Here is a 17,257-nt window from a genome sequence, read left to right as displayed (position 1 = left end):
GGTTCAGTGTCACAGCTTGCACCTATTAAAACAATCATGACCTAAAGCACAATCATTTCAGGTGTGTTCTTTAATTGTAGCTGTTTCTTTGGGGTACAGGAGGGAGTAAAGGCTGGTTAGGAGATGTCCTGCAAACTGGCAAAGGGCTGTAGTGACAGCCCAGCTTGGGTTGCCCGGGTTCCATGAAGTGTTCACAGTGGTTTAAAGTTTTAGTCATGAGTACAAATAGTTCTTCCCATCTAACTACTGCCCTAGCTTCAGCTTTGTACTGACTGCCCACAAACATCATTTAGTTTGGATAGTTTTAATATGCTTTTGTTCTACTTTCCAAAAATCTCTCTGTGGTTTCTACTTGGGGATCCCGTAGTGAGGGCAAAATCAGGGAGCAAAAAGGGATACAGGGCTCTGAAAGCAGCAAGGATCAGGTGCAGACCAGCACGTCACAGAGCATCACTTCCCAGAGAAAGCTCTGGGAAACACAATTATTACATTCACTGCTGAAAGGCTTCCAGTATCACACTTCAGAACAGGTGAAAGTTGCTTTGGTCCTTCACAACCGTTTTCAGCAACAGAAGCAGGAAGAGTTAGGCTGATTGTTCATTTCTCAGGCTGTTAAACTCTGCCACCTCCTTATTCAAAATGGACATCACAGACGTTTGCAAGAGCAAACAGCGAAGAGTTTTTGAACGTGTCTGATGAGAATGCAGCCCTCGCAGGATCCCACAGGCACCTGCCTCCAGTTTGCAGGCTCTGCTCATCCAGCTGCCCAGTATGTGTCACCACCCCACAACCCGCCCAGCCTGAGGTGATGCCACCACCATTTAAGCGCTTTACTGACAAGAGGGGTTGGACAGTGGGACAGGCAGCCCAGGGAGGTGGTGGAGTCACCATCCCTGGAAGTGTTTAAAAAGAAAGATAGATGTGGTGCTTAGGGACGTGATGTAAGCACTGAACGGGTAGATTAGGACATGGTTAGTGGATTTAGGTGATGATTTGACTTGATGATCTTCGAGGTGTTTTCCAACCAGGACAATTCAGTGAGTCCCTGTAGTTGCCACAGGTCCCCTGTGCCTACTGTCCTCGTGTCCTTAGAGATTCCACAGGTCCCCACATGTCCCTATAGCCCATACAAGTCCCCATGATGTCCTTGGATCTCCATGAACCCCAGAGGTCCCTGTGTGTCCCTACAGCCCTGATGTTCCCATGGCTTCCGTGGGTCCCCTCAGCCCTCACAGCCACATCCCTCATGTCCCCAGAGCCCCCACATATCCCTCCAGCTTCCCCCCATCCCCATGGATCCCACATGTCCCCACCTGCAAAGCTCACTCAGAGGACAGCAGTGTTTCACAGGTTTTTGTTTATTTTCAAGGGGTGGGGGGGGCAGAAATCACATTTAAATTGCAACTCAGTTGGGTTCTTAATGTGGTTCTTACGTATAGAATTAATAAACTTTGTTCTGACGTGGGGATTTATTGGTTGCAACATTATGCATGGGAAATAATTGCATATTCCAGATTTTGTGAGGTGGGTGACAGGGGGGCAGGGGAATGGAGGAAAGACATTTATAAAAAACATTATTTACAAAAATGATATCCACGTAGTCGTATTCTAATCTATAAGGCAAGTAACATTTAAAATATGTTGTTTCATGATTATCTTCAACAAGTCAATACAACACATTCATATTACCAGTGGTCAAATAGTCCATGTGCAACAAACCTTGATGTCTTTTACAGGTTGTTTTTTTTTTTCTCTGAGAACAGTAGGTAAGCAGCAAAGTTTTCATCACAGACTAAGCAGTACCTAGGCCATCGTAGACTAAAGGTATAATACATCTCATTGCACGTTTAGGCAAAAAAGGCCAGCCATTCATTAACTTAACTTAAATCTTAAAAATAGACCTGTGTATCTTAATCCACAAATATTTATAAACATTTTATACACGAGGGAGTTTGTCACATGGTACGGGGCAATACCCGGGGAAATCCAGTTCCATGCTGGGGCTTCCTCTGGGTTCAGAGCCACAGGACTGGAGTGTCAAACCACAACCCAGCTCGATTCTTCCCTCAGACCACAATTAGCATCTCCAGACGGCTGATGCCATCAAAACAACCTGCTGGTTTCACCCGCCTTGAAGTGTTTTGCAGAGGAAAACCCCTCCTGTGTGGGTAAGGAGCCCAGCAGCAGGAGAGCGTGTCCGCAGAGATTCACCCTCTGTCCAGAGCCAGCACCATTTCAAACAGGGGAGCAAGACATTCTGAATGCCTCACTAAAAAACCTGGCGTGTTTTTTGTCACATCCTGCTTGGCCTGTAGTGAAGTCCTGCCTGTGTGCAAACCTCCAGAGAGCATCACCACACCAACACTTCTGAGTTTAGGAACGATTGTGAGCAGCGTTAGCCACACGGTCACTCCTGCAGTGACAGGGGATGCAGGGGCTATTTCTGCCAGATCCTTTTCCAGCCTTACAATGGAATAAAGGTAAAAATACTGAGGATCACAAAGACTCCCTGGTTCTGCAAGAATTCAATTCCTTGGGAAAATGTGAGAAAAACAATAAATAAATAGAAGAACTCTGGCTCTCCCCATCCCCTCCCTGCCTGGCCAAAGCAGGATGGTGTTTTAACCTTACAAGTTGCAGAAACCTTTTTTTTCACCTGTGTTTAAAAAAAAAAACCAAAAACAACACAACAAAACACCCACAACTGTAATGGGTAAATCCTGAAAAGCCACACTGAAGATAAAGTGAATTTAACTGAAATACCAAATAGCAGCACTAACATCCTGCAGAAAAGAGTTCAGTTGTGTAACCTCCTCAGGACAAGATCGTGCTCATGTGGCAAAGCTCGATGAGAGTGAAGCCACAGGAATAGGAGTTGAATGGACAGTGGCCTTCCAGCAAAAATAAGAAGCAACTTTGATACAGGGGAGAGATATTTAAGAACAAAAAGCAAACAGCAAATGAGAAGCCTGTTATTTGGTAGCATTGCATGCTGTTGAGACATAGTATTGTTACTAAGAAATATTGTTGAAGAAGAAAATAATCTGAAACATCTGTGAGGAGCTCCACAAGCTGGCTGGGAGCTGTGGATATTTGCAACAGAAGGAGAAATGTTCAAAAAAAAAAAACAACCTCAATGCAGCAACAACAATAAAAGACCTTCTGCTCCTAACACCTCAAGACCCAGGTCTGCAGGTGTTTGCAGGGAGAAACACTCCAGAAACACAAGACTATGACATATCTGTGGGCACCTCGGCCCTGCAGGCTGCTAGGAAGCCCAGAGGAAAACCCCTCAGGTGGCTGAGGACACGGCCTGAAGGGACAGGTCCACACCAGTGACCAAGCTAGAGCCTTTCTGTGCAAGCATCACACTGATTTATTATTTGAATGCCTCCTTTATTTATCCTTTTTTCACTTGGCTAGTTAGCTCGGAGCACTGCTGAGTTCTGGGCTGCTGGAAGGTTGAGCCCCCTTGCAGCCTCAGCTTGACTTGCCAAAAGACCTGCTGAACCCCATGCTCTGAAACAGAACTCGAGTGGCAGGAACACCAAGGAGATGCATTCCTTGAATATACAGTTTTTCTTGCCTAAAAACGGAGCTGAAGCCTGCAGAGCTTGAGTGCCCTGAATGCAGCAGAGCAGCCCATTCCCCACACCCTCTCTGGGGCCAGGGGCTCTCACTGAAGCTGGAATTGGGGAAGAACATCCCGACTTATGCCCCTATTTGATGCTCTAAATTTAAGTCTGATACATCCCAAGCTGCTGCCCATCATTGTTTTTTTCTGCTGACACCTTCTCAAAGCCAGGCAGAAAGAGCAGATCAGGCTCTCAAGCTTCAGACTCTGAAATGCAACCAGTCTGTTCCCCCCTCCACACCACTGCTGCATGGGAGCAGACAAACACCTGACAAACAAGCATTCCTGGGCACTCTGACACTCTTCTCAGACACCAGATGGGGCAGGAAAACAAAACCATCTCCTTCCAAAGGGGTCCAGAACGGGGGTCATGCTGGGGGAGAAGGCAGAGACACACAGCTCGAAGCTCCTGAGCAAAGGAACATCTAGTGAACCTGGTTTCACAGTGTGAAAAACTGGGAAAAGTGGGATGCAAAAACCTGTCCCAAACCACGGAGTTTGGTCCCAGTGTGACGGGCTGGGTAAAGCTGTTTTTGTGTCACTTGCTGGTGGCTGCAGGGGGACCATGTCCCCACAGGGCTGCCAGCACAACGCGTCCAGGTCTGCCAGGCAGTTCACCCCAAAGAGGGATGAAGGACTTTCCCATCTCTTTCCCCAGAGCACAGGGGCTGCATCCCAGCATCACCACACTCCTGGAAAAGGTCACCTCTTTTTGTGGGACAGCAAAAAGGGAACAAGTCTGGGGAGCTTTGGGTTATGGGGTTTCTTTGTTTAAAAATTGTTTAAAAACCCAATGCTAATGTAAACACCTTGTCTTTCAAATGAAATATAAAGTAAAATATCTATGTTCTGGTAATATTTACATTATAAAATCCTTATTTTCAAGACTATGACATAGATCTCTTTTGGAAGCGTGAGTTTATAACAATTGTACACAGCATGAACCAATTATGCAGAATTTCTAGATTTTGCCCTGTATTTCTCTGTCAGGAAGGGTGGGTCACACCGTTTGGACGTATTTCCAATTCAGGGGAAAAATTATTAATGGAGCTCAACACTCCCTCCAGGAGCACTTCCAAGTGTACTTTCAGAACCTGCAAGGATGTACGAAGCAGCATGACTGAATTGTGCTTTACCTTCTGTGTTGACACCTTTTGTGAGCGTGCACACAGCTCAGCCACCCTCTTGTGCGTGTCTCAGTCCAAACGTCATCTCAGAACTAAAACATCTCCAGATTTCCTTGTTCTCTTCAAAGATGGGCAGGGATTCCTGTTTGCTGACATCACTCCTGGGTGAACAGGCACTTCCCAACATGCACAGTCTAAGTTTTCCGAGGCTAATGCACAAGCCTGGCAACATTTGTGAGTGTAAAATCATCACTATTTGCCATCTTACACACTTCTGAAGTCCCCACCACCCCGTTCAGCACATGCTTCCATGCCTTTCTGTGCCTCTGAACAACAGCTGCATGGAATTTTGGAAAGATCCCTTCTCGTTTCCCCCATATTTCCCAATTCTCCCATTAAACCAAGCTCTCCATCCTGACAGATGGAGAACAAACACTCGCAGCATGCTGCCAGCAGTAGCCTGAGACTAACCTCGACTCGAAATCAAACACCAGACACCTGGCTCTGAGCCTGTGTCCACACAGGGAAAACACAGAGGGACAATTTTCCCCCTTTTAATATTTTGAAGCATTTTCTCCATCTCCATGGGACAGCTCAGGGAGGCTGGCATCCCACCGAGGGTCAGGCTGGGGCTGTGTTCCTTCTCCAGTGCCATATATGTGTGTTTTACCTGCCTCAGTGGTAAAACAGAAAGGCACGGGAGGGGCTGCATGTCTTTAAAGCATTTGCTAAACCCTTGGGGCCTTCAAAAATGGAGGGGAAATAAAAAAAGGACAAAGCAAGCAGAGGAACACAGACACGCAACGAGAGACTGCTCTGAAACTGTGCCCTGAAAAACAGCAATCACTCTGTTTTTCCAGCAGGGCTGTAAGCTCAGAGTGGCTACCCAACCTCTTTGCCTGCTTGTGTCCTTGTCTGCATCTCTGCAGAATGTGAGGGCTTGGGGCAAAGAAAAAAAAAAGTGCTCACTGCCTGTGCACTTCCTGATGGTTCATCTGTGGCTGTGAGAGAACTCGGGCGTGTTCCAGGAGGTTTCTCACAATGGAAATGTGACGTAAATACTCTCCACAGAAATGACTTTTTTATCCTGCTTTTTGCTGGGAGGCCGTATTAGGAACCTCCACATTTACAGCAGTGTTTTTTCTGGAGTTAAACCAGCTAAACTTGAAGGCAGAGCTTTTTATCCATCACTGGGAGACATGCTAAGGACTGAAGAAAAAGTCAATCAGCATCAATCAGTAAACTGGTTCTGCTTCTCTCTCTCTTTATGAAGCACCCCCTTCAGAACAGCTATCAGTATTGTATTTAAGTCGTATATATGGACAAAATGGAATCTACCTCTGTAAGCATTGTGCCATTCAACAGTACTACTATTAAATTTATATACCACAGTTTAAATTACATCCATTTCATGAATGGTAAAATGCTAAAACTCAAGTGTCTAACTGCCAAAATACAGCCTTACTGGAATGAGTACAATTTACAAATACAATAATTACATTTTAAAACCATTAACAATATTACATCTAGAAGTAAATACTGTAGGACTGGTCAAGACGGTGTTTTCCGAGGAAAAGATGCTGAAAGTTGTCGACACTTCCAACAGAAATGTCCCAAGTGCAGGATTTAGTTCATTTTCCTTAAACTGTAATTAAAACCCGTTCCACGCACAGCAGTCCTTGGGTATTTTCCATATTATTTTCCATAGACTTGCATAAGCTTCTGTCAGTTATCGGCCAAGTATTTACCTAGAAATGGGATCAGAATTCAGCTGCAGGGAGGGAGCAGCCCTGATTCCCAGGGGATGGAGCAGCCCCGATTCCCAGGGGCTGGTGCAGCCCCGATTCCCAGGGCTGGCTGCCCGCCTCCAACTACCCCACACCCACGAGGGGCACAGGGACAAATCCTGGTGTTTCTCTGCAGCAAGGGGGCAGAAGCTCTTCCTGGAGATCTCCAGCCCTTGCCTTTCATGCGGGAGCCACGAGCAGGAAAGAGCCCACGAAATTCAAGGCTCTGACGAGCTGTGCCAGGATTTCTTTCATGCAAGGAGCTTTTGCCCCTCAGCCACCATGCTGTGGTGGGACGTCTGGGCTTGACCACTCAGCAAAGAGTCCCAGGCATGCCAGCATGGCTGGAAGGGACCATCAGGGACACTGCCAGCCCTACCAGTGAGGCACCTACCTGCTGCAAACCTCTTCTTGATGAGGGAGAAGCGGTAGCCGGCACCCACGAGCTCGATGTCGCAGCTGGACAGGGTGCTCCCCTCGCTGGTGAACTGCACGGCCAGGGGGGCCGGGGTGCTGGGCCCCTCTGAGAGCTGGAATCGGGCCAGCAGAGACCCCACACCTGCAATGGGAAAGTCCTGCACCAGCCCCTGAAGAGCCTGGAGAGGCCACGCCGCGTGTCCCAGGGCCAGCACGGCCAGGCACTGAGATGCCCAAAGCCTTGCGGTGGTCCCCAGGCCAGCAGCATCCCCTGGGATGGGGGGGAAAAGTGAACCCCCTCATCCCCCCAGCAGGTTTTCACTCTTCAGAGGTAAGAAGCAGCTGAGCCGGGGGAGGTGACACAGAGAAATGACCCGTGGGAGGCTGTGGTCCCCACAACAGGGATGTAACATGGGGCCTCAGACTGCAGATCCAGAGAGGATCAGCGGAACAGAGGACTTGGCAAACAACCACATCCAGACCCGGTGCATTCATGCCCTGTATGATGCCAAAGCACTTGGCAAAACAGTGCCAGGGGCACATGTCCCTGCTTTTCAAAGCTCTCTGCTCCTGGTTGTACAGAGCATCACTCCCCAGAGAGTGCCAGCAGGAATCTGTGTGTCCAGACTTGTGGCAGGCATGATAAACGGGTCAGTGTCTGAGGATTCAGGGTTAACGACATGCACATTTGCAGGATTACCTCCATTTTCTGACTTCTGGGAGATATCAGGGATCTTCCACAATATCCTTTGCTGTTCGGCATTCCTAAAAAACACAGGAAGAAGAGCATTTCTGTAGGAAACCAGAAGTTATAAAGGAGACTTTGAAATTTTGCTAAAGGCCATGTAGGCTGTGGGAGCAGCTCCAGTGCCGCTCTCCAGAGCTGCAATTCCAGGAGCTTGGCTTTGGGATTGCTCCAGGCAGGAAAAAGCTGCTCTTGTACTGCAGGTGAGCAGTGGGCAAGGGGCAGGGGCCAGGCCCTGGGAGATACTGGCCCAGGTTGCCCAGAGAAGCTGTGACTGCCCCATCCCTGGCAGTGTTGAAGGGCAGGTTGGATGGGGCTTGGAGCAGCCTGGGCTGGTGGGAGGTGTCCCTGCCCATGCAGGGAGGGTGGGACTGGATGAGCCTTAAGGTCCCTCCCAACCAAAACCACTCTGGGATTCTCTGTTACTCCCCTGCTTGCACACACACATTCAGCTCTGACCGTTTGCTTGGGGGAAAGGTGAGAAGTCAGAGTAGGGTCGCACGCTTTCCCCTGCAAGAGGAGGACAGGTTTGGGTGCCCAGTGTGTCCCCAGCTCATCCTGAGCAGGCAGGACAGCTGTTTTAGGCAGGCATATGGCAGAGATAGCAACAAGCTCTTTATGGGGTGAGCGATTCCTACCAGACAGCAGGAGGAAGCACAGCTTGAAGTTTTGTTACTCCTCCGTCGACGGGGACGAGGAACTGGACGTTGTTTAGAGCCACAGGTGTGGTCATTGCCTCTGTATTGTATTTGTAGTCGATGCGGAGGTCAGTGCTTGCAGGGTCACACCGCCAGCTCACTGCAAGGTTTAATGGAGTAGACTGAATACCCTGGGCAGATACCTTCCAAAATGACAGAAAAAACATTTAGTTTCCGTGGGGGTGAAGGGAGAAATCCCATTTTACAGACCCAGCAATTGCATTTGGCTTCAGAGGAGGCGATACCTTGTACTCTCCTAGCAACTTTGTACTGGGCTCAAAACCAGGCAAACCTAGTGACCTAAGGAGGGGCCCTGGGGGCAGCATGCCCTCGACTCCCCTTATCTCCACCCTGCACTAGGGAAATACCAGCTTTCACATCTCTAAGTTACGCAAACGTTTTTGGCACAGTTTTATCTCACAAAAAAGCCCCTACCTGATACTTGAGCATATCCACATTGTAATAGGTGGCTTGTGGTTTCTGTTCCGATACCTTCTTTAAGTGAGTCATCAGGTTTGACATGTTGACCCAGAACTCCTTTGTGTTGGTGTCACTCTGCGTGTTGTCACTGCACAGGGGGACAATGAACCCTTCCTGTAAGTCACCTTGGCAGAAGAAAGCTTTCTGACCGAGCGCACGGGGCAGCAGAGCCGGCTGTGTTTAGTCCCACGTTTAGAGAAGTATTGCCTCCCCCCACATGGCCTGGCTTGTCCTTAGTCACCTCCAGGAAGGCACAGGAGATGCAACCTGCTCGTGTCCTTTTGCAAACAGGAGAGGTAATGAGCGGAGTGAGGTGCAAAACGAGCAAACCCCATCAAAGCTCCTGATCCTCTGCTGATGCTCTTATCTCAATAAACACAATTACAGAACGATTTGGGTTGGAAGGGACCTTAAATATTATTTCATTCCAGCCCCCCTGCATGAGTGCAGGGACACCTCCCACCAGCCCAGGCTGCTCCAAGCCCCATCCAACCTGCCCTTCAACACTGCCAGGGATGGGGCAGCCACAGCTTCCCTGGGCAGCCTGGGCCAGGGTCTCACCACCCTCTTCTACCTGGCAAAGGGGCTGTTTTCACAGGGAGCACTCCAGCAAATATTTAAGGGCTCAAGGGCTTCCTTCCCAAAACCAGGACAAGCTTCCAAGGAAGATTTTTCCTTGTATTTTGGCAAAGCACCCTGTTTTTCTGGAAACCTGCCTTCCCTATGGGAGGTGGCGAGGTGGGTCTTACCAGCAGAGGAGCTGTGGGTTTGGCAGGACGTGCTCCAGCCTGTTGTAGTTGAGCACACGGAAGGTGAGCACGGCTGGCGCGGGGTTGTTGGCAAAGTGTCGGGTGATGCCGGCTGGGAACGACAGCACCATCTCCCCCGTGATCTTCACGATACACCTGCAGCACCGGGCACGGAGACCCGGGGTGGGGGGAGGAAACGGGGCAGGGCTCAAAATACAGCAGGAGGGGAAGGTTTGCACCAGGGGTGGTGCCGTGACAACCCCTCCGCGTCCCTGCCTGCGAAAGGAGCCTCCAGAGGGAGCTGGAACAGCAGGGAAGGCCGGACAACCCCGGGAGCACCCTCACCTGGACCCCCCGCCGGGTGCGGAGCCCAGAGAGCACCTCCTTCCCTCCCTCTCTCCCTCCCTCCCCGAAGCCTCGACAACAGCCCAAGCCTGTCCCTGCCCTCAGACCCCACCGGTCAGCACCTACTTGTTGGGGTCAGCCCCTTTGAAGTACGCGTTGACGGTTTCCGTGAAGGCGGCGGCCACGGGCAGGGTGTCCTGAGCCCCCATGGTGAGGGGGCTGGGTCCCCGCGACGAGCCTGCAACAGAGCCCAGACCCCCAGTTCTTACCTGCAGGGAGAGAGCTCATCGCTCCCCCCCGCCCCCCCCCCCCCCCCAAGGCAAGGGGGTGCACCTCAAGACCCCAGCATAGCTTTGTGGGCAAACGCTAAGAAAAACAAAATAAAATAAAAATTCCCCCCCCCCCCCTCGCCGGCTTTGGATGAGGCTTTAAAAATATTTAAAATCTACTTTTTTCCCCCCTTCCGAATAAATAATCATTAAAATAAAGCAAGCAAAATAACTGACGGAGGAGGCCAGGAGCAGGTGCGGGGCAGCAGCCCCCCCCGGCAGGGCTCCGGAGGGGCTCCACATGGCACCACACGTTCTGCAGGAGGTTTCTGGGCTCCTCGGGGCAGGAGGGGCTGGGGAGGGTCCCGGTGCCTTGGCTGGAGAGCTCAGGCTGCCCGTGGGAAAGCAGGATGCTGGCAGTCCCCCCCCCCCCCCCGATGCTGCCTAAACTCCTGCCAGCAGGAACCCCGGGCTGGGGATCCCCGCGATTCCCAGCCCGCTCCAGCTCCGGCAACCCCCCCCTCAAGGCTGTTCAGCCCGCGGTGCCCTGGGGCAAATCTGCAGGTCGTCAGGGATCTGGGACTACAGGGGGCAACAGGGGACTCAGGGCGCAGAGCTAAGGCGAGCAGCCCGCCGCTCAGGTCTGTCAATAATAAAAAGGGAGCATTTGGTTCGGTGGTGCTGCGTGTCTGTGGCCACCAGCCAGGGCTCTGAAGTGGGCACACGCAGGTCTCCCTCGGCTGGCCAGGAATGCCCGTCTCTGGAAAACATCTGAGGATGCCGCAGGTGTATGTCAGCTGCTCTGGGTGTGCTGGAAAGCCTGCATGGGAGCAGTGTCCCTCTTCCTCCACCAAGGGGAGGGCTGGCAGGGGCTGCTGGCACGGCGAAGCTCTCGCCTCTCCCCCGGGAACACGCCTGAAGATCAGCCCGGCGTCAGTGGCTGGTGTCCCACCCAACGCACGAGGTGCTGATCCCAAAAAAGTCCTCAAGGGGTCACTTCTGGCATGGCCAGTTCAGCCTGAGCTGGTGGGGTTTTTTTGCACCTCACCATTTTGGAACCTTTTTTGTTACATCACAGCCCGTAACTCGCATTAAGCACAAGGATATTTTGCCCCAGACAAAGTAAAAAGGGATGGCAGCTTCAACCCAGCTACCCCCTTACTCTGCTATCTTCATAGAGTCATCGAATCCCAGACTGGTTTGGGTTAGGAGGGACCTCAAGGACCAACCCCCCTGCATGGGCAGGGACACCTCCCACCAGCCCAGGCTGCTCCAAGCCCCATCCAACCTGCCCTTCAACACTGCCAGGGATGGGGCAGCCACAGCTTCCCTGGGCAGCCTGGGCCAGGGTCTCACCAGCCTCACAGCAAAGAATTTCTCCCTAATGTCTCACCTAAGTCTTCCCCTTCCAGTTCAGAGCCATTCCCCTTCTCCTGTCTCTACACGACCTTGTAAAAAGTCCCCCCAGCCCCCTGCAATACCTGGCTAAGCAGGGCAGGGAGCAGCACCAAGGACTGGAACAGTCATGTCTTTTTAAGTCAATCCTTTCCCCAGACACCACAGGTGGGTTATCAGAGAGCTCATCCTCACTCCCCACGCCCAGAGCAACCACCCCCCAGCACATCAAATCCAGCTGAGTGGGGTGGGATACTCCTGTCACATCCACCCAGGAACACCGATGAGAGTCAACAGCATCCAGGTAGACTGGCTACAGAGGGGTGGAACTGGAGGTCTCACCCAGCAGAGGAACACCAGGGAAGCTGAGAGGAAGGTCATTACCTGCCCAGCAGCAGCAAAGCCCGTGATCCCTGGCAAAATTATCATTATTCTTTGGGGGAGGAAACGTAACCTCCCAAACATACAAGCTCTGGCTGCTGCCAGGTGGGTTTTTTCAGTCATCTCTCAAGTCTTCCACCATTTCTCTCTATACATACAAGACTTCTTCCTTCTCCAGAGTGAAAAATCATATGCACAAGGAAAAACCAGCCTCTCTCATGTCTCTCTGTTAGCAGGCTCAGCTGGACTTTGAAAGTCTGGGTCCATCCAGACAGCAACACAACATCCTCCCCATTCCTGCTCTGACTTGGAATAAAAAAAACCCACCTGGATGTAATTGGCACCCAGGGTTCTTGGATCCCTCCACTCTTCCCCCATGAACCTACATATTATTTTCTTAACACCTTGAGAGACTATACAGCTTTTTAAAGAAAAAGCTTACATAAAAAGAAGGGTATGCTCTTTCTATTTTAAACCCTGAAATCCTTTTCCAAAAACTTGAGAGACAAGTCTAGTTGAAGCACGTGCTGTGGTCTGTCTCCACCAGCAATCTGGCTTTTTGGTGACTGCTGCAGAAGTTATTTTTAGAAACTTTTCATGTTGGCAAAATGACTGGAAAACACCACGGGGGAAAAAAAATCAATAAGATCTACTTTATGGAGCTTTGGATCCAGCCATAAGCAGCACACCAGGTTAATTTGCTGTATTTCTCCCCACATGAAGGTGGAAAAGAGAGAGGTGGAGAGATGACAGCTGAGGACCTGGGATCCCAGGGCAGCTCTGTGTATCTAGAAGAGCATCACCAAAGCTGCACCACAGCTTTCACACACCAACCAACTGCAACCACACGGATCCACGCAGAAATAAGCAACAAACCCAAACCCAGAAAGAGAAGCTAATGTCTCCTGGGGCATTGGAGTGACAGGTGCCACCTGGGCAGATCTCCCTGCACCTCCCTAGAGGTGAAGTTTTCCTTGATTTGTTTAAGTTGGGCTCGGAGACTTCGGGCTTGATGAGGAAATACGGTGTGTGGAAGTGAGCTGGACCCTTCCCGGTTTGAGATGGGCCTGGAGGCAGTGCCAGGCTCCTGCAGCCCTGTCGCTGGGCACAAACCCACCCCCAGCTCCAGACCCTTCACACTGCCAGAGCCAAGTGCAGAAATTCACATACACCGTTCAGCAACAGCAATACACAAAAATATCCCCCAAATGCTGGATGTGCTTGTGGTGCTGGTGTGAGACCGAGCGAGGGGGAGGAGGAAACACGGAGCAGGGGGGGATGCACAGTGCTGGATACATGGATAATATTCCAAGAAGGCTGCTCCAGCCCAGTGACCGGCCAGCCCTGGCCCTGACCTGGACAGGTGGGTGGCGCCTGGAAAAGAAAGGAAAGCCAGGAAGGGGTTTTGCTGGAAACAGCAAAACTTCAAGGAGGATTGGGAGGAAAGAGTTCCTCCCCAGTCCTCTTTCAGGGCTAAGCAGGGAGCTGCCTTGGGAGCACAGACCATCAGAGCAGGGACCTTGGGTCCTGGCATCTGTGGTGGATTAAAAGGCAAGAAGGAGGGAAAGAAGAAACCACCCATCCTGTCACCACCACCTGGGCATCTGCTGCTGCCTCAGCACGGCGCTCACCAAAGCAGGCTTTGCTCCATCAACATGAGAACCACACGCCCAGCTGCACCACCCCAAGCCACTGAGACACCTGCTGGAGAGGACACGCTCTACGGATCACAGGCTTCCCAGAAAGTGAGTCCCATGGGCACCAGGCTCTGGCATGCCCTGTGCCAGCAGCAGCCCCCAGCTAGCCCCAGCCCTGCTCTGCCTGCAAGCACCACGGCAGCTTCAACGCACCTCCTTCAGCTTTCAGCTCCTGCTGAGCAAACTTCCCCAATTTGCCTTGTTTTTTTTAAAAAAAACAAACAGAAAAACGTTGGCACAGCAGATGAGATGAAGCTTCTTCCAACACCTCAGGGCTCTGGCAGTGACCCAGGCGCTCATGCCTCTGCCCTCTCCCAGAGGTGATGCTGCTTGGAGAAGCACCACCTGCCCCAAAACAACCCCCCCTGCCTCTTCTCCTGTGTAATCAACGGGAGACCCCAAACCCCACACCACCTCCAACTGGCCACCCCAGCACCATTTCATCCCTGCCTGCTGGCGAGGCCAGCACCCCTCGATGCAGAAAGATCTGACAGGAGGTGAGGAAGGAGCCCAGGCTCGGTGGAGAACCCGTGACCCTTTGGATTGCAATTAACCACCCTGTGCCACAGCCCCGCTCAGGGTAACGAGCAGCTCGCAGGGGAGAGTAGAGAGAAGCCCTGGTTGACAGAGTCAAGTTCCTCGGCAGCGCAAGCGGTTCCGCTCTCTGGTGTTCACCGCAGTCTCGGTACGAGACTTTAGGTCTGTCTGGGGGTTTGTTTGGCTTGTTGTTGGTTTTTTTAAAAAAATAAATAGAGAACCATCACGAGGACGAATGGCACAAATCCAATCAAAATTATTCCGGCCGAAGTTGCCACCTCAGCTAAGTAGCCACAGCATTTGGCATGGAAAGCTGGGCTGGAGCCTCGGAAGGAAACCCCGGGAATCAGAGAGCAAGAGCAAGGGGAGCGGGTCGTTACCGGGTTTGCTAGGCACTACTTACCTTCGAAAGTCAAATAAAACTTTCCTCTGTCAAACCAAACGAGGGAAGGCTGTTCATTCTCTGTATGGCCAGGAGTTGAAGCGGGATGGGAAAGGTTAAGGAGAGGGAGAGAGAAGGACACAGTGTGAGTCACAGAGCAGGTCATTTATCTCGCTAGGGAGAGGGGACGAGGCGCCGCAAGCCAGCGTGCAAGGAGCTGGGGCTTTAAATGCTGCGTGGGGCTGGGGAAGCAGAAAGCAAAGCCATGGAAGCCCAGATGGAAGAGTACTCCTGCCCGCTTGGGAAGGATTTGGGGGGGGGGGTTCTCCTTTTTGTTTTGGTTTTTTTTTTTTGGTCTGGAGTAGAAGAGGTCGTTGGGTTCACGCACTCCCGGCCGAGCTGGCTTTGGCAAATGCGCCTTCTCCCCTTGGCCGCTGGCGATGCCTCCAGCAGCTCCAACATCCCGGTGGGAGGAGCCACAGTGAAGCGTTTTCTCTTGCATTTCAGGGCATAAAACTTGCAGATAAAACAGGCACATGGACACAGAACAGGAGATGCTTGGCTGGAATTTCTCCTTTCCCGTTAAAGCCACAAGCTCCCTGTGCTCACACCACCTCAAAAGCCATGTTAGACACCAGGGACTGCTGGAACAAGTGGCAGCAGGGGGGGAAAAAATGGCTTTTTGAGGGTTAAATGAACCCTTTGGGATTCGGGAGGTGAGAGTCCTTCACCTCAAAGTCCTTTTTGTCCCTGAGAATCTGTCATGCAAGGTGCCAGGGCTCAGGGCGCCCGCAGCCACTTGCTCCCAAGCTGGATTTCTGGGAAGCTCCCAGCTTCCCAGGGCTTTTCCCCGTGCCTTTCAAATGCCAGGGGTTTGTCACTAAAGGCATGGTCTTCAGACAGCATAAGCAGAAGAAATGCAAAGGCAAAATAAACCATAAAAATAAATAAATAAATAATGACAACACACATCCCAGATGAATCTGAGCGGCACTTTGGTACGATGGAGAAAAGAGAGAGAAGGATTTTGAGGAGAAAAATAACATGAGGGGCAACGAGACAGAAACAACAGCTTCTTTCCTTGCAGTAAGTTACTCAGACCGCACATGCAACCGCAGCGAAAGCACGGCAGGACAGCCTGGAGGACAAAGACATGGAATAACTCTTCCACATGCTCTCAGACAAACCTTGCCACAGGAAACGAGATGGAGACGGGGTCCCTGCCCCACTGCCCTGCCCGTCCCTGCCCACCTCCTGCCTTCACCTCTCCTCTCCCAGCAGGACAAGCCCAGGAATTAGAAGTTGCTCCTTGGGTTTGCAGCAAGGTGAGGGCTGCAGGGATGCTCGCCCAGTGCCCACCCCCACCACATCCACCCCGGTGGGGACAACTTGAGGATCTTAAAGGCCTTTTCTGACTAAAAGAGTTCAGTGATTCTATAAAGAGATGCTTGGGCTTCCCCAAAGGGTTTCCAAACCCCATCTATCCCTGCCTGCCCCCCCATCTGGCTTTTCCCAGGCCAAATCCTGGCAAAGCAGCACCTACCACTTGAGAGCAAAACCTGCCATACGAGGGGGGCTCCTCCTGACTGCCCCCTCCTGTGTCTCCCCACCAAGAGGTGACCCCAGAGCCTTGATTTTGTCTCTCTTTCAAGAGGGTGGGGGCTGCTGGAGCACAGCTTCTCACCCCCACAGCCATGCCAGCTCACAGTGGGTAGGTCATTAAAAACATCTCAAGCAGCAACTTTTGTTCACAAAAATATACATTAGAGAGAGAGAAAAAAAGTAAATTTTAAACTGAGGGCCCAAGGGACCCATCACCTGCTCAGCCTACAGGACCAGCACGGAGGCCTCATTCCATAGCCCCATTCCCAGCCTCCTGAAGCCCCTGCAGCCATCCCTGCCCTCAGCCTGTCCCCTCCCCTCTGCCCAAGTCGTGTTTGCCACCGTGGCCCCAGGCACCCCATGGCCACCCCAGCCACAGGCATGGTCCCTTGTCACCACAGCCAAAGCTGGAGAAGAGTGGGCAGAGGGGGGACTGACACACCGGGGACCCTGTGCTCGAGGTGTGACAGTGACCAACAGCCGGCGGACACGTACAAGCACCTACAACACCTTGAGAGCCAAGCGAACGACAGGACGGAGACGCAGGCTGGAGACTCCAGCAAAGCCACAGGGAGGGGGTGTGGGGATGGCCACGGGGTTCTGGCCATCCTGTCCTCTCCCAGCCATCAGAGATGGGTGGTACCATGGTGGCGATGCCACCACTCCTGGCGATCCGTAAGGTTTGGGTCATTGGAGGGCTGGGGTCTCAGGTCCCTCTACCAGCAAAGCCCCGTCACCACAACGCAAACCTGGCCTGCTCACCACAGAAAACATGGAGGAAAAGGCAAAAAAAAAAAAAAAAAGGAGGAGAGGGATGTTCCTGGGGGAAGATGGAGCTGCAGGAAGCGAGGAGCGGTGGGGCCGGCAGCTGGGTGGGATGACGGGGATGGTGGAGGAGGGAGCACCAGGATGGAGGGGACAGAGGGACATGGCACGTGGAGCCCAGGAGCTGCCATCCAGACTGTGTTTGCTTTTCTTGTCTCAGTCCCTGGGGACACCTGGGGGGAGGTGG

At 51.8% G+C, this 17,257-nt stretch overlaps 1 protein-coding gene across 1 annotated transcript in view; it reads right to left on the bottom strand.

Moving 5' to 3' along the window:
- Positions 1-1,866: 1,866 nt before the first annotated feature.
- The window catches only part of SGIP1 (SH3GL interacting endocytic adaptor 1), a 48,857-nt gene continuing 33,466 nt past the window's right edge, over positions 1,867-17,257 (bottom strand). Inside the window, exons 18-25 of the mRNA XM_051625537.1 lie at positions 14,665-14,724; positions 10,109-10,220; positions 9,638-9,793; positions 8,844-8,976; positions 8,349-8,551; positions 7,666-7,730; positions 6,943-7,107; positions 1,867-6,509 (exon numbers count right to left, since the gene is read on the bottom strand). Of these exons, the coding sequence (XP_051481497.1) occupies positions 6,487-6,509; positions 6,943-7,107; positions 7,666-7,730; positions 8,349-8,551; positions 8,844-8,976; positions 9,638-9,793; positions 10,109-10,220; positions 14,665-14,724 (917 nt within the window). The 3' untranslated portion in view covers positions 1,867-6,486. The remainder of the gene's footprint in view (positions 6,510-6,942; positions 7,108-7,665; positions 7,731-8,348; positions 8,552-8,843; positions 8,977-9,637; positions 9,794-10,108; positions 10,221-14,664; positions 14,725-17,257) is intronic.

This window comes from Apus apus, chromosome 7 (assembly GCF_020740795.1).
Source record: "Apus apus isolate bApuApu2 chromosome 7, bApuApu2.pri.cur, whole genome shotgun sequence".
Lineage (NCBI taxonomy): Eukaryota > Metazoa > Chordata > Aves > Apodiformes > Apodidae > Apus > Apus apus.
This window is presented reverse-complemented; position numbering and strand designations above follow the sequence as displayed.